Source organism: Pyrgilauda ruficollis, unplaced genomic scaffold, assembly GCF_017590135.1.
Source record: "Pyrgilauda ruficollis isolate IOZ18807 unplaced genomic scaffold, ASM1759013v1 scaffold4, whole genome shotgun sequence".
Taxonomy (NCBI): domain Eukaryota; kingdom Metazoa; phylum Chordata; class Aves; order Passeriformes; family Passeridae; genus Pyrgilauda; species Pyrgilauda ruficollis.
The window spans coordinates 12,894,485-12,910,738 of NW_024525489.1; the positions used below are offsets into that span (position 1 = coordinate 12,894,485).

At 36.2% G+C, this 16,254-nt stretch overlaps 1 protein-coding gene across 2 annotated transcripts in view; it reads right to left on the reverse strand.

Annotated features, from left to right (window-relative positions):
- PLD5 (phospholipase D family member 5) overlaps positions 1–16,254 on the reverse strand; it is a 166,058-nt gene that overhangs the window by 97,863 nt on the left and 51,941 nt on the right. Inside the window, exon 2 of one of the 2 annotated variants that reach the window (XM_041477187.1) lies at positions 284–420. In XM_041477187.1, coding sequence (XP_041333121.1) covers positions 284–420 — 137 coding nt within the window. Of the gene's footprint in view, positions 1–276; positions 421–16,254 lie in introns of those variants that run through there. The other variant, XM_041477188.1, reaches the window with a different exon arrangement.

Below are 16,254 nucleotides of genomic sequence, written 5' to 3' on the forward strand. Positions count from 1 at the left end.
TATGTGATCCACCTCAGTACTTAAATACTGAAACATAATGGGCTTTGGCTCAGGCTTTCAAAATAATTGATCTAACATAAGGGTCTTGCTCAAAACACACCACAAAAAATAACGTCAAAAAGTGTGCTTTGTTTAACTAACCTCCAAAATGAGAAACCATTTCTTCCTGTTAGGCGCTCTTCCCAATAACACCACAGGATCATAGCAATTACTTCATGACCTTATATAACACACATATGTTCCTTTCCACCCCAAAAGAGAAGTTTTGTTTGTTACCTCTTACCGACAGTTATTTTGACAGTTCTTTTCTGAGAGTCCATCCTCATCTTCTCCCATAATATCCACTGCCGAAAATATCAGTGCAACCAGAATTGCAAAGCAGCATACCAGTGCAAAGATCACAATGCATCTTTGCTGGGACTGAAAGAGATTAAGATTAAAAAAAGTTTTAGTGCCATGAGCACATTCTAGTCAACCACTTGCAACTCTGAAACTTTTATGTAAGATCTAAATTTCTTTGAAGACCTTACTGCAATAGCTGTCAACATGAAACACACCTCAAGATGAAAACACTCTCAAAACTGTCCTTCATGTATCACCTTGAGATGTATTTGAAATCTCTCAGACGCTGTTTAATAATTCATATCACAAATAATATTCATAATTTAAACTGCTTTCTGTTTGTACCACAAGGAAAGCATTACGCATTAAAATAATGACTCCTACATTAACAACGTATTTTCTGATTGTGGCTCACAGGTAAAGTACACACTCGGGATGGCACTTAAAAGTTTTGTTGTGTTTGGTTGAAATAAAACATGTCGTTGCAAGAAGACTGAAGAGCAGTTTTTTTTTCTTATCGCTACAAAAAGTACCCGACATTGTCATTATGACTGTCGCAGCCAGACACTTTGGGAAGTCCTTGCCCCACAATATCTATAATATAATGAACACAAATTCACAGATGATAAATGGGATTCAAGGAAACAATGGAAGACTGTTGCCCACTACAATAGGCAATGCCTTCCACATCTCAGATTAAATATTAAAACACGGCATAGCACTACCTTATGCAATCTTGCAGTAATAAATCAGATGCACCTGGTAGCACCCTAGATAAATGTGAAACCTCCTAAAGACAGTCTCTTGGCATACAATTTACATAGCTGCATAAACATAAAGTATATTCTATTCTGAAACCAAATGTTCAAACAAATATACTGTGTTTTTTCCTGCTGAAGTAAATTTAAACAAGACCACATCCATATATATAAAAACATCAATGTCTAACTTCTGTTGCAATAGTAATTTTCTTAATTTTCATTATTGCTCCATAATTAAAATGTCACATGGAGGAAAAGGCCTCATAAAGGAATGGGAAAGCAGGAAAGCATGAAAAATGTAAGGGAAAGGAAAAAACATTACGCTTGCAGCTGATAACAAATTTCACAGTATTTCCATTGTTCCTGATTTTTGTTTAAGAGACAATAAGTTTCAGAGTAATAAGAATATTTACCCATACACCTAAAGAAAAGGTCTAACTTTTATTTTAAATTAAAAAATTCCAATACTTTCCAGCTAGTGCACTTCTCAGGAGAAACATGCTCATGTTTCATTTCAGAATAAATAAGATATAAAGATTTTATTTCAGTCTGTGAAAATACAAAACACAGCAAACAACTTCTTCAGACAAACAGGAAAATCTAATCCAAAATTTAGTGACAAATATAGCTTTTAACAGTAATACCAAATGTGTGGTTCAGGTTATAAGCATGTCTTAAATGCAATGCATATTAGACACTTTTATACATTTCAAATATATATTTAAATCCGTATTTCTATTATATTAACTAAAATCTTACCAGAATGCAGCATAAAAAAATGTTCTTCAGCCATAACAAAGACAACTCATGAAAGAAAATTTGGAAGGTTTTTTTTTTCCTGCTGCTAAGTAGAATCATGGCAACATTTGAAAAGAATTGTAAATTACTGCACCTGGATGTCCAGAACTAAGGCTGCACAGTGGGACTTAGGAAAAAATTGTTAAACACTCTCATTGCCTCATACTACTAGCAAGAAAAACTAAGAAGTGCTGAAGAAAAGTAGGTATTCAGGTCTGGGACACGGCTCTATGCCATTTCTTCATCAGGACACTTCAGACTGCTGTTAGGATGACCATTAGGAGACCAACCTGTCTCATGCAGGTTTCTGTAGTACTGCAAAGTGCATTCACAGAAACTCTTTGATGCAGGTTCCTCCACGCGCTGAACGTATCCCATGGCAGCAAGACAGCACAGCTACTCCCATAACCAGCAAACCAAAAAGAGCCTGGGCTTGTTTTCTAATCCCCAGGAGCACAGGATGTGACCCAGCACGGCTCACAAGCACAGGGCTCTTTTTCCTCCCAAGTCAGGCTAAATGCTGCCATTCTACATCCTGGGACTAATTTTGAGTTACTCTGGATAAATTTGTAGCACAAGCATCCTAGCTGCCACACTGTGTGAAAGACTTCATGCTATTGCTCCAGAGAGTAACTCCCATCTTCTTGTTATGCTTCCATGCAAGCTGCGCAACAACCACAGAGAGTAGTGGGATCACTGGACCAGCAGGGACCGCATCAGCCTCCGAGGCTGGGCCAGTACTCACAGAGACAGCAGGAGATGCTTCACTGAAAGGTGGCCACAGTGTTGTAAGTCACAACACACCTCTAGAAACCTCTCAGCCTGCTTAAAGCTTGAAGGCCAAATCAATATAAAACCTACAGAGAACCAACAATAACATGGTATCACAAGGAGGAGGGGCTGTGGGGGAAAATGGGCACCTGCAACAGATGCTTAAAGTTAAATACCAGGAAATCCTATGGCAGCAATTTCTAGGTGCTCATGTTAAAGCACTATGGAAAGGGGAAGTTAAAATAATTCTGAATGGATCCTCCTAATCCAACTTTAATTTCCATTCCACATAATTTTGGGGAACACATTCAAGGTTTCTTGACTTCTGTGTCATAGCTGAAAATTGTATTAAGTTTAAATCCCTGTTCTTTCATGGATACAGCTTGTCAAGCTCTGCATTTTGTGAGTACTGCTCACTGCAAGCAGCACAAGCTTAGTACCATTAGTAAGAACACTGCTATTCTACCAGCACTAAAATAAAGACAGAACCACACAAACCTATTTTACTGCTCTTATTTCATAGATCCTTTATATTATGCAGTTGTCTTTGACAAGTATAATGAATTAATTGTCTCACTTTTTCTTAAATACCAGCTTAACTGTATGGTTACAAATAGCATAGGGAACCTTTTAAATCAAAATTCAAAAAACCCCCTGTGATGACAGTAGTTTCTCTTTGAACTCAAAAACAGCGCAAAATAGTAAATAACATAAAGCAAAGATTCCAAATTTGTCATCCTCCTAACTCTACGTTTTCAGCCACAGGTCTGAAGGGTCAAGTAAAGGCAAGTAAAAAAAAATTAAAGAGAGTAAAGAAGATTTTAAAAAGTTTCACAGTTCATGTTGAACTTACTCCTGCTGAGTGGTGGGTTTGTCATTGCACATATTACATTATAAATTAATGTTTGGAAATTGTTTATACTAAAATTCATATTTATACTAGAAAAGAAAGAAGAAAAAACAGCTACTTGCATCAAACCAGCCTTCTGAGCCTATCTTTTCACAACGGTAATAAGTCTTTATTTTCACACACTTAGCCATAATGCTGACCATTTTCAAATAACCTTTTCCCAATTGAAACAGATTAGGGTAGACCATATCCCTGATCTATTATACCATCCTCTGTGTGCATCTACGTGCAAGGAATAGCAGGCATCATGAAAGAATCCAAAATCAAAGCGCTCACACCACTGACACACTAGAAGGGACCTGCTAGGCTGCTCCTCAGACCCCTGTGTCAGTGGGCTTGGGCAGACTGTTTGGTGCTGTCTTGTTGCACATCCCCTTGGCAATTGGGATCCCTCTGAGCTTATGAGACCTGTCCTTCTGTTTCCTCCAGTAAATGCCCCAGCATGCAAGCTTTCAGTCTTCAACACTTAATTACGAATACAGGGATCTCTAAAACTTATGCAGTCCGTCTATCCATATACATAGTTAATTTGTACAAATATTAATTCCAACAGATATTTGTTTGTCCTTAAAAATCTAGAGTTGAAAGAGATCCTGTAGTCTTTTCAGGCAACCCCATCCCATATATAAGCACCTGACTGATGCCAAACTGAAGTCTTTTATGCTGCAACAATACTTTTTTTTCCTTCCTGTACTCATGGAAAACAGTGAACAGAACATTTAATTCTCTCTTTTACATATTTAAAGGCTGTTATAGATGCTAAGAGGCTCAGGGCCAGACCCCCTACAAGTTTGACGGTACTGATGGGCAAGCCCAGAAATTCTATTGCATGAAAGAAAGATTTGTTCAGGGCTTAAGGAAGATTGGGAAAGAAATTCCTGCAGGAACAAAGACTATCAAAAATATTGTGAGTAAAATGTGTTTCTTTCACCTGGCTCAACTAACTTAAACAATACTTAAGTTAAAATAAATCCACCAAAACACTGCATTACTAAAACAGAGCACGGGAATTTTTTCATGCTGTTATACCTCTAGGGAGAGAGTGAGAAGAAAAGCCAAAAGCTGCACAATGGTTATTCAGTACAGTACTATTCAGACTAAAGTTTAATCTGGGAACGACCTGCTTGTTTATTATTATGAAAAAGGATTGCCTATGTCAATTAAGCTTATCAGAGCCTGTGATACCCATGCAGAATTGAGAATAAGAGCAAGAAAAAGGTCTCCATCTTTACTGTACTCACATTGCTCAAAAGCTGTTAAGAACACTACACTGGCTCCTGAAGCTTTCAGTTTCTTCACAAACAACAGGCATTGCTTTGAGACTGAAATTTAAATCAGGAATTTATTCTTCCTCCAATGCAGTACAAGAATGTCTTCTCCCAAAAAAAGGAGCCATGAAACTGCAATGCTGTGTCTACTGATAAAACTGACATAACAGAACGTGTCATGGCTTTGAACTTGTGCTTCGTTTTTTTACACCTACTTACAGACTGAAGAAGCAATACTTATACACCACACTAATACAGGCTCTAAGAGGCAGGCTTTCGCATCTTTGGTCATTTCATTAGTCTGCTCTTTCCTGCAACACACATGAACACAAATGTGACAACAAAAGCACTCATCTGCAACACCCATGACTGTTTGATAGCCCTTAAAGAGCTGCTTATGAGTCAGGTTCTATGGGGTGATGCAATACACCTGCCAAAGATAGCAAGGAACTGGACTTGAAGAATTAGCAATCATTCCTGATTACCCTTGGTCATGTGCGTTTATTAGAGAAAAACATTACTATAACTATTAATAACATTACTATAACATTATTATCATTATAACAGTATTACTATTAACATCACTATAAATACTATTTCCCCTTAATCTGGAATCTGCATACACTAATAATCTTCATTGCAGCCTTGATTCTCCCAGCTAGTATGATTAATGCCAATCGACACTTAAAATCCTCCTTAAAAGGAACAGACTGCTAAGGTAAGTTAAATATTTAAAACTGGCTGGACCTAGCTAGTTTCAACCTTGGATATTTAAGGTAGTGGCTGAAACTAACAGAACCTTTAGGACTCACCTCTGAAAACTCACAAGCCTGAGTGAAGTATCAGAAGCCTGGAAAAAGCAAAAGTGTTACCCATATTCAAGAAAAAATGGTGATCAGGCAGTAGAGGTTGGGAAACAATAGTTATTCTAGCTTCAGTCTCTAGAAAATACATAGATATCTAGCAGGTAAGAAGCTTTGTCATGCAAAATCATATTGATCAAGTCTGATTTATATCTTTCCTAGTCACAAGCCCTATTGTCCTAATGGAGAAGCTGAAAATAATGCATACTCTCACCTTTATTAAAAACTTTCTTACAAACCAGAGCAACTATTTCCAGATTATCACAGGAGAGGTATAAAGCTGGTTGAAAAATCAAGCTCATTGAAAAAAATGGGAGAACATTTTAGAATGGATTCTGCATTTAGAATGGATTCAGAGGATTCTGCTTTGTATCTGGTTTTGCTCATGTCTCCATTAACAATCTAAATTCTGGAATAGAAATGGAAAGTGCTTATTAAGTTTTCAATCGAAACCAAAGCAGTACAAATTGAAGACCAGGTTAGAATTTAAAAATGTTCTTGACTCTTTAGAGAGTATGTCAACAAAAATATGATAAATTTCAATAAAGGAAGAGAAAAGAGCTAGAAGCAGGTAGGATCAAGCTGTTGCATGTATACAGGAACTGAGAAACCACTAGGAAAAAGAATAACCAAAACTATTAACAGGCTGGAACAGATGTTTTAGGAAGACAGGCCAAAAAAGAGTAGGAGTTCATAGTTTGGAGAGAAGAAGAAATATGACCAAGGGGTACAATATTTACACATGAACATCAGGTATAGTGAAGGCAGAATTATCCACCAAGTACTACAATTCCAGAAATAGTGGATGTTTATTCAAACTTCAGGAGTTAAATTTCAAAAAGATAAAGTACTTTTTTTTGAAGATGATATTAAGCATCTGGAATTTGTTGCCACGGGAGGCTGTGAAAGCGAACAGCAGCAGGAGGTTTAAAAAGAGATTAGACAAAGCTTTCAAAAATACATCCTCATCAGATGCTAGAGAAAACAGGCTGGGATGTGCCCTCTGCTAGAGATGATGGGAAACATGCCGTTGCCCACTGGTAGGCACACAGTACAGGACTAGACATGCCGTGAGTGCGAGCTGCAGAATGTATTTTCTACCTTCTTAAATAGTTTTATTTTTCTGCAGAAGGAATTAAGAATTATAGCAGAGAACAACCTGATCATGTCACATCACGCCACATTGTGTTGACTTCGATTTCTATATCCTGCTATGATGCCTGAACTGCATGCAAGGCAAAAATACTCCTTAGCTTCCACTTCAAGCATATTTTGTTTACCTTTCAAGACTGAATGCAGACAGTTTAAAGCAGAGTCAACAGTAAATATTTAGTTCTATAGTTACCCACTGAAAAAAGAGAATCACCAACTAATTCTCCAAACACATCCTTTAATGTGGTTTCCAAGCAAACAAGAAGGTACACTGTCCTCTGTCTCCCTGTCTGCCCAGTTTCTTTTGAGTTGGATTCATACAGAAGGATTAAAATAATATAATTATCTCAGAAATCTTTGAAGATACATATGCAGGTAGATTTGGCTGAGAAAGACACAAATAAGTGCCTCTACCAAGGGAAAGACAGTCCAAAGTTTTGCCTTCCCCCACAGCCAGGGCTCAGCAGCAAGCAGCCTTGTGGAATAGGGGTAGGAGGAATCCCTGCCCTGGGCAGGGGGCTGTGGTCCCTGAGCACACACTCAGTGAGGCAGCTGCTTTGGCTTCACTGCTCTCTGAACAAACCTTTGATCCAACAGCTCAGGCACATAACACGTGGACAGGCTAAAAATAGAAAACCAATAAACTGCTTTGGAAGAAATCCAAGGTCTCAGAGGTTACTTATCTGGACCTCCTCCACACAGGGTTCTGTACTGCAGAAAGATATTAACATTCAGAATGTGATGTCTGTAAGAAAAAAAGGTTTCCAGCACATAACCAACTAACCTCTGATGCAATTTGTCAACCAAAACTGGAATAAGAGAAGGGGTGAAAAGCCTGAGTTCATGTGCTATTTTCCCAAAATTGGGCCCTGACTTCTCATCATGATATATCGACTCAGCCTTCAGCATAATGTAAGGCAGTATTATAATTTGGCAACATTAAAAAAAAAAGCCATTGTCTACCCTAAAAATAACATTCTACTCAAATCTATTGTCTCCTGAAAAGAGAAAAATAAATAACAATTGTATTGAACAATCTGTTCAATTGTATTGAACAATCTGAACCTGGCTTGAACAGCCAACTCAGAAGAATATTAATACTTCATTAGTATGAAAAAACAATGTGAGTAAGATTTCTATATTCCAATATCTCTTTGTGCATCTTTAAACCTGGATCCTCTAAATAAAGACTCCTACCACAGCTAGCATTACAGCCATTACAACCAGGACAAAACCAAACAAAAAAAGCACCAAAAAATTGTGTTCCACATACAGTACTTTAATATATTACATCTTTTATGTACAGATAGACTTTCTATGTACAACTTTATTTCACAAGTATAATTAAAAACTAAACTCTTCAAAAATCAGGTGAAACCCAGCAACTAATAACTGAGCAAACAAACATTTGGTCTATTATTTCCCATGAAAATCTGGATCCCATAAGGCAGTATTTTGAGAAAGAATGAAATTAATAACTACACGAAGAAGCAAACCATTAATATATTGCAGAACAGTCCATTTAAAATCAATTACAATCATCAGACAACAGCTGGCTGGGGGGTATATAGCAGATGATAAAAAGACTGGCCTAGAGCGTAGAAGTCCATTTTCTAGCAGAAAATGCTCTTTGAAATTTTACACCCTTTGTGTATCTGGAGTCTACAGCATGCAAACCAAGCAGTTAAAAAGCCCTACTCTGAAACGTAGGCCTACTTCTCTCAACACTCAGTTTAATTTTGATGCTGAAAGTCTTAATTCCTGATGAAAAACTAGACACGAATATCAGAATCTCTAAAAATTAGAATCTTCCATGGACACAAAACAAGGAGTTGCAGTAATTTACCATATTGCATCTGTCCCTAGCCAACAATACTTTGCTTGTATTCATCAAAATCACATTTTTGTACTAACCCTGACTCAAGAATTTATTAAATCTCTTGTGGAATTAATTGTTTATTGTACATGTTCAACTTTTAATCTAAAGATTAATTATATTTCTATGAAATTTAAATGGAATATTTTAAGTTAAAAAGAAGGGGAAAATTATAATTTTTTTCTTAGTTGCTGGTTAAACAGGCTCAACACTTTTCCTCTTAGATATTTCTGACTAATTTTAAGTGTCTCATCAAAAAAGTGAGGACATCCCACATTTGAAGTACTCAAAGTCATGCTTTTATTTCAAGTTTTATTTCAGATTGTATTTTCAACTGGTTGCTTTTGAATACAAAAGTGAGCTAGAACACAGAAGTGTCCACTGGCTACAATGACTGAAGAGTGATTTAATCCTAGTTCCCCTGGATCAGTCTAATATATTTTGTTCTGGCAGCATAATTCTGCACCAGACTAGGCAGGATTGCAATAACTAAGACAGCTTTAGGTTTTCAGGTAAGGATCCTAAAGGAGCAATATATAACAGCTATAAATGTTCTAAATTTTAATGATAACCCTGCCATGCTATTAAAGCACATTCCAGACTAAAGGCAGTTTATTTAGATGGCAACATCCAGATATTCAGTATATTTTAACAGGCTGAATACAGGACAGGAAGCATTTGGGAGCAGAGGACAGGACAGGGTGTACTCTGGCAAGTTATGGTATCTACCATTGCAACATCAAAGAGTTTCAGACTCCCTGACAAAGGAGATCAGCAAAATGTTGGGCAGCTATTTTCTGAGCACAGGATAAATAATTTTTTATGTGCTAGAGGACCTTTTTAAAAGAAAATACAGTAAACCTAACAGTATCAGTGGAAGCATGTCTGTGACAGATCACTCCACATCAATGAAGCTTCCAAAAAGCACCAAAACATCTGTGCGCGTCTTACCCACGTGTGTGCCATGGCTCCTGAAATCAGCATTTGTAATGTAGATTCTTGTTGCAGAACAGTTATTAATCTGTGTGTGTGTGTCTGTGTATATATCAATATTCTTAAATATGTATATTTATACACACAAACAGACATGTAATAATGACCATAAACATCCAACATAAATCTGTCTCTAAACCACAAAGACAAATTAGAAGTAGGCAGTGCAAAGTAGCAGCATGAAGGCAGACCAGACTATATACAGATGAATACACTGATTTACATTACAATTACACTACATTACAATACTCCAATTTACAAATGGCAATGCCTCTGTTATGTTCAAAATTAACTATAATTTACTTTTGTATGATTAGTAACTACAGAAAAAAATTCTAGTAATGTACTCAGTTAAGTAATGTAAGACACTGACAGTACAGCTTCAACTACAAGTCACTTTCTTTCAAGAAAGTGTTTTATATAACAGTGCTGCTAATAAAGCTTTAAGAGAAACTAAGGGAGATTTTAAAGCAATGAAGAAAGTTTATTCACAGTATTTGCATCCATCCTTTTTGGCACGTTAAATGATCATATGTACAGTCTGCTCAAGCTTCATGCACACAGCTTTGTTTTGCTAAGATACTTTCAAAATGAGACAAGACCAAAAAAAAAAACTAAAAATAAAAAGTTGTGGCTACTGGCACATAGACTCCATCAGAGAGGTTGTTAGACACAAATTTGAGCTCAAGTGCAGTTCTGTAGAATTACAAATTCATCACTCTACCTGGAGCATGTGTCTTCTTATCCAAATTGACAGGGCAAAATACATTACGTTAAAGCTTTGCAATGAGATTTTAGCATTTAACCCTGCAATTGGAAAAGGCTAACAATGTATCCACCATCAATTACAGCATTATCACATTAAGTTCCTATAAAGCAATAATTCCAGTCAAAGGCAGGTGGTGCAACGGAACCTGGACATACTAACGAATTTTGGTACATAAATCACAAATTACCGGATTATCTTTCATAAAGTGTAAACAGCAAATTGAGAATATTTCAGATTAATTTTTTTTAAAGGTTTGCTTTCACTCATTCTGACAAGATACACTTAAAGAAAAAGTTCTATTAACTCTGTTATAAATTAAAACAAGTTCAGGAAAAGAAATTATCTCATACGGGAAGCATTTAATTTTAGCTCATTCTGAATTTTTAACTACACTGCAAGTACATGTTGAACTAATAGATTTGCCATCTGGCCAAGAAGTTAATTCCATTGTCACAGAGAGCACAACCAATGTGACATTCACAATAGGAATTATATTCTACTGTAAAGAGAGATAAAGGAAAACAGAGGCTTATGATCTGCAGCTAATCAGAGATATAAAGGTAAACTAGTTAATTATAGTGATTAAGTGTATCCGATCTATGGTTTCTTTCCTGTGAAAGACTCAAGAGGTAATTTAGGCACTGTGGTTTTTATCCTACAGAATTCTGTATTTGAATTAAATGACAGTGTTCATACTATATTTTAAGTAACTCTACTTGACAGAAAATTCTTTACTGGCTGAGTAATATGTAATATTATGAGTAAAGATGGGACTGCCATGTTGACTTCAGCTTCCCTGAATCACAAGAAATGAACAAATATTTGGATATTTACAAATACAATAATTTTATAAGCACACACAAATATATACCAAGCAAGCAAACAAAAAAGAGCACCAAGAGAAATAAAGACAAGAAACAAACAGCAGCAGGCATTTAAGACCTCCATCTTCTACTTCCCTCTACCACAGTCTCTTATCTGTTCCAGATCTGTACTCGTTGTTGTAGAAGTATTTTTTCTGCTCCTAGTGGAGTAAACACACACCATTATGGGTGGACGAGATAAAGGTAAGAGAATCAAGTTAACTGGGCAAAGTAAATTGCTCCTGGATGTTTTCTTTTTTCACTATTTCAACTATATTAATCCTTTCCCCTTTCCTTGTTTCACCAAACAACAAAAAACAATTAATCACTGTCATTGTCTCGCTCCAGCTAACCAGCCCCCACTCTATTCTGCCATCTTACACGATTCTGCCTTCATACAGTGCAGACAAAAGCTGCACAACATCGACACCAGGATTCAGAACCAGCAGAAGATAATGGATATCTTGAGGGGAGAAATCAAAAAATCAGCACCAGCAGGACCTAGTTTTGAAGGATCAAAGAGATTATTTTTCTAGAGAGAGCTGCAACCAGGTTCCTGCAGCAGCAGAGTAAAAACTACTGTACTCTGATTAACTTTTCACCTCTCATTGGAATTACCAGATACCTCTTCTACCAGCAGCAATGCTCCCTGCTGTTTGCCCTTCCTGTGCTGCCTTATTTCCATATTAATAAGGTCAGACTCCTTCTGATATGTTGAGATATCAAGGTGTCCTGATTTAAGGCATTTTGTCAGGTTTGATTTCACAGCTTGTTTTTCTCATTTGCTACCTTTGTGGAAAAGGCTTTGTCCTACTCTTTTCTTTGTTTAATGTATTACTATAGCATTCTACTGAATTGGGCTCATTGCCTATTGTTCTACTACTGAGCCAAAATATTTATTTTTATTTTCTTAGTCTGTTTATAGGATAAATAAAATAATTTTAAAAAATAAAAATCTCCTCATGAAGATATATAAGGGCAATCTATCAATATTATAACTGACTGGGCAGACAAAAAAATGTTAACTTGGCTTCCTATATTTTCTATTTGTCCTTCAATGTTTTTTGCATTCAAGTAATAAAAAAAAACTAGATAAAACAGAGCCCAGTTATGTAAAACATTTCCCATTACTAGGTGGCAGAGAATATCTTTCCCTCATCTCACTTTCAAATATCATGACATCTGACTTGAAAATGGAAGAACTCCTCCTTTGTATTACATAATATTTAAGTCAGCCTATGAATTTAGAAGCTATTCAGAAGGAAAACTATGAATTCACATGAATACACATATTTACATGTGCAGCCATGACCACAAAAGTCTCAGTTCAATAAGAAGACAATCTTAGAGATTAAATACAATATCCAATATACATTACTGGTTAAAAATAAATTAATTAAAATATCTATCCAGGGACATGGCTGTCTCCATGAAAACCATAAAACATTCTGGCCTAGCTGAATGTGCGTCCAGTTTTATTATTGTTTTAAAGTAGGCAATCACTACAAATTTTTTAATGATTGCCAATTTGGAATTTTAATTATTCTGTAAAATAAAACATGGAATGAAGGTACAGTGAAATTCTGCCTTCTTATTCTCAGTTCTGTAGCAGAGAATCCCAAAAAAGTAAAAATAGTGAGAGAGATGAAGATGAACCTTGAATATAAAACAGCCACACTGCAGTTTGACATGGTGGTGCTACAAATACCTCAGTAAGGATTCAATGCTCCTGAAAGCAAGAGGAGGTGTATTGCACCGCACCAACAGAGATGATGATGGACCAGACAGAGTTCCAGGAAAGAGTGACTGCATGCCAAAGAGTGCCACTAACCATTATCACCTTTCATCCTACGTATTTTTTTTTTTTTTTTTTTTTGACAACAAACTTTCTTCAGGAATACTTTCTTAGGAGGAAAAGAAACGACATGTTTTGGAACAAAAGCCTCTTATGGCAGGCTACCAACTCATGCAAATTGTTTTGGGCACAGGTTTGTCTTACAATACCTTACAAGCCCTTTCTAAACTGAAAAATAAAGTGCAGCTTAAGTTTTCAATACAGTATTGTTGGGAAGGACCTGGAGTCCCGCATCTCTCATTCAGGCTCTTACACAGTATCAAGCCATAAAATTGCAAAGCACCCAGAGAAAGGTAAAGAGATTTATCTGTGAAATTTCAGTCTCAGGGTGACAGACTCATTCCCAGTCTAGAAGTAGTAGCAACAATTTATTAGAAGCTCTCACTGAAGAAAGCAGCCATTTTGTTAAGTTCTATAAAATTTACACAGACCTCTGCATTTATTTTCCCACACTATCAGAAATGTTCATAAAATAATGTTCAAAGAGGTCTCAAAATATGGACGTTTCCTCACCTCTCAGAAAGCAGCAAAATGCAAACTAATTTCTAGCATTTTGGAAGTAATTGGAGATACACAGATCTTACATTGTCATATTAATTTGCATTTTAAGTTATTTGCTGAAAGCAATAGCTGTGTAACACATGCATATTGTACTTACAAAAAACTGCTTAGTCCTAATAATTTTTGCATGTGTTGCTTAAGGCTTAAATATATTCCACATGAATAAAAATCAATACAGTGTTTACTGTGTATTCTGGTAAAATAACCTATGAAATTCATGTAAAATTGGGTCCATATTTGTTTTCTGAATGTGCAATATTTTAACAAGTATAATTTTAAGCAATGTACATAGATACTCTACTTCTCAAAAATAGCAAACTCAGTATAAACTGGTAACATTTCCAGATTACTCTGTGTCACCATGTGTCCCTGTACACACTTGTTGAGACAACAGTGACTCCCATAATTCTTCACATCCAGATTCCCTCAGTATAGGAAATGTAACTAATTGCTTTTCTTAGTTTCCTAGCTATTTATAAAAAAAAAATTAATAAAAACTCCAGTGGTACAGACACAGTAGGTATGTGGTTCTTCCACAGCACATTGAAAATAAACTATTATTATTTTTTTCTGAGATAATAGACAACATTTGAACAGGAGCAGAAGCTATATGAAAGGCCACATGTGCTCATATTATCAGCAGATTGATACTCCATGTTTACGTCTATGTAGAGATTACTTTTTAATTATAGGAATTTATTCCCATATTAATCTATTAAGAAATTTCCACAAAAACAGTTACACAGAAAGCCTTGGCGCATATACTAAAAAAAATTTTCATTTTGTGGACCAACATGCACTGAACTCCTGGTAGCCATGCAAATCAACAGATATCTTTGTTGGCATTTGTAAGAGATATGTATGTGTACACATATCATATATTTCCTACAGAGCTTATTTCTGGGCAAATGTCATTGTACATCAAAAGTGTGTAATAGTTCCCAAACTTTCTTGGTCACTGAAACCTTGCCAGACATCAAGAGCTACAATGGAAACCCACAACTATTTTTTTTTATCAAAAAATTGTAATTGCAATGAAAGTCAAGTAAGCAGTAATATTTAATACAGTTCAGGGGGTCATCTACAGATCACTTACCATAGCTTTTGTAAGTCATCAGTGCTGTCCAGACTACATCCAAACAAATTTCACAGAGAGAGCTTAATGATCTGGGATCAAAATTCCCTTTTCTTCTATCTATGGAGACATATGGGCAAGATGCACAGACCTCATTACAACCTAACTCTGCAAACATACAGCAGAGATGCTTGGAATATGTATTTTAAATATACAGCAAAGGACAAAATTTTGTAGCAGCTTTGACCTAAAAATGTGCAGGTGCATGCATTACAGACAGAAATGTCCACAAATGCACCAAAACATTCTATCACTAAAAATGACACTTGCTTTGCAGTAAGCTCACCACACTGGTTACATTCAGCAAGGAGTCACTGGGGAGAGGGTTGCTCTGAAAGGCTGTCTTTACCTACTAAATAGCCACCACGCTTGCTAGCACTCCCCCAAGGCAGATTTAATTCACAGTATGAGCCATGATCTATGACATTTCTCACGTTCCCCATTGTTATACTGATGGCAAACTGCCCATCTGCTCCTGTCTTTCTTGGCTACCCACCTTCTGCATTGAATTTGCTATTAGCTTTGAAAAAGCCTCAGTGTATAATAACAATTTTGCCACTGTCTTCAAAAGGAACACGGCTAAGCTCAACCTTCAGAAAGAATACAGTTGGATTTATATTGCAAAAGCCATAAATACACTATAAAAATGTGATAAATTTCCTTCAAATAATAAAATGGTGGCCTTTCTTTTTCAGGGGCATTAAAATGCAGACTATGATCACATAAAAGTCACTCAGTCAAAACAACCTTTTCAGGGGTAATATGCAATTCATTGTTTAAATTCTTTGCCTTTTCTCCTGTCTATTCTATCTGTCTATGAACAGTTTTCCAGTTTTCTGGAAGAAAATTCCAGTTTTCCCTAAGGCCCTAAGTGTACAATTAGATATATGCCCAAGCTAAAACTCATCCATGTCACTGAGCTCAAATTCAGATTTTTCCAAGGACATGAAATTGTGGCTATGATCTACCACATTCATTTTGGCACATTCATATTGTACAGGCAGGTAGCACACCCATAGCTCAAGCACTCCTGTTTAACATGGCTCTGTGCTAGACAAACCTCTTGATCCCATTTTGAGATTACACTAAATATATAAAGATATGGTGTACAGTCATCAGCTTGATTTATACTTTGAATACAAAAGACTTGAGCAAAATTTAATTGATGCTTCAAAGCATCTGGCATTTCATGGAATATTTAGATACTACCCTATTACATATTTACCCTATGACATATTACCAAGAATAGATTGCAATTTCATTTTCCTTTGCTGCTAAGACTTTTTAACATGTTTATAGTTTTCTTTGTCCCTTTCTTCTCTATATTCTTCAGGAAA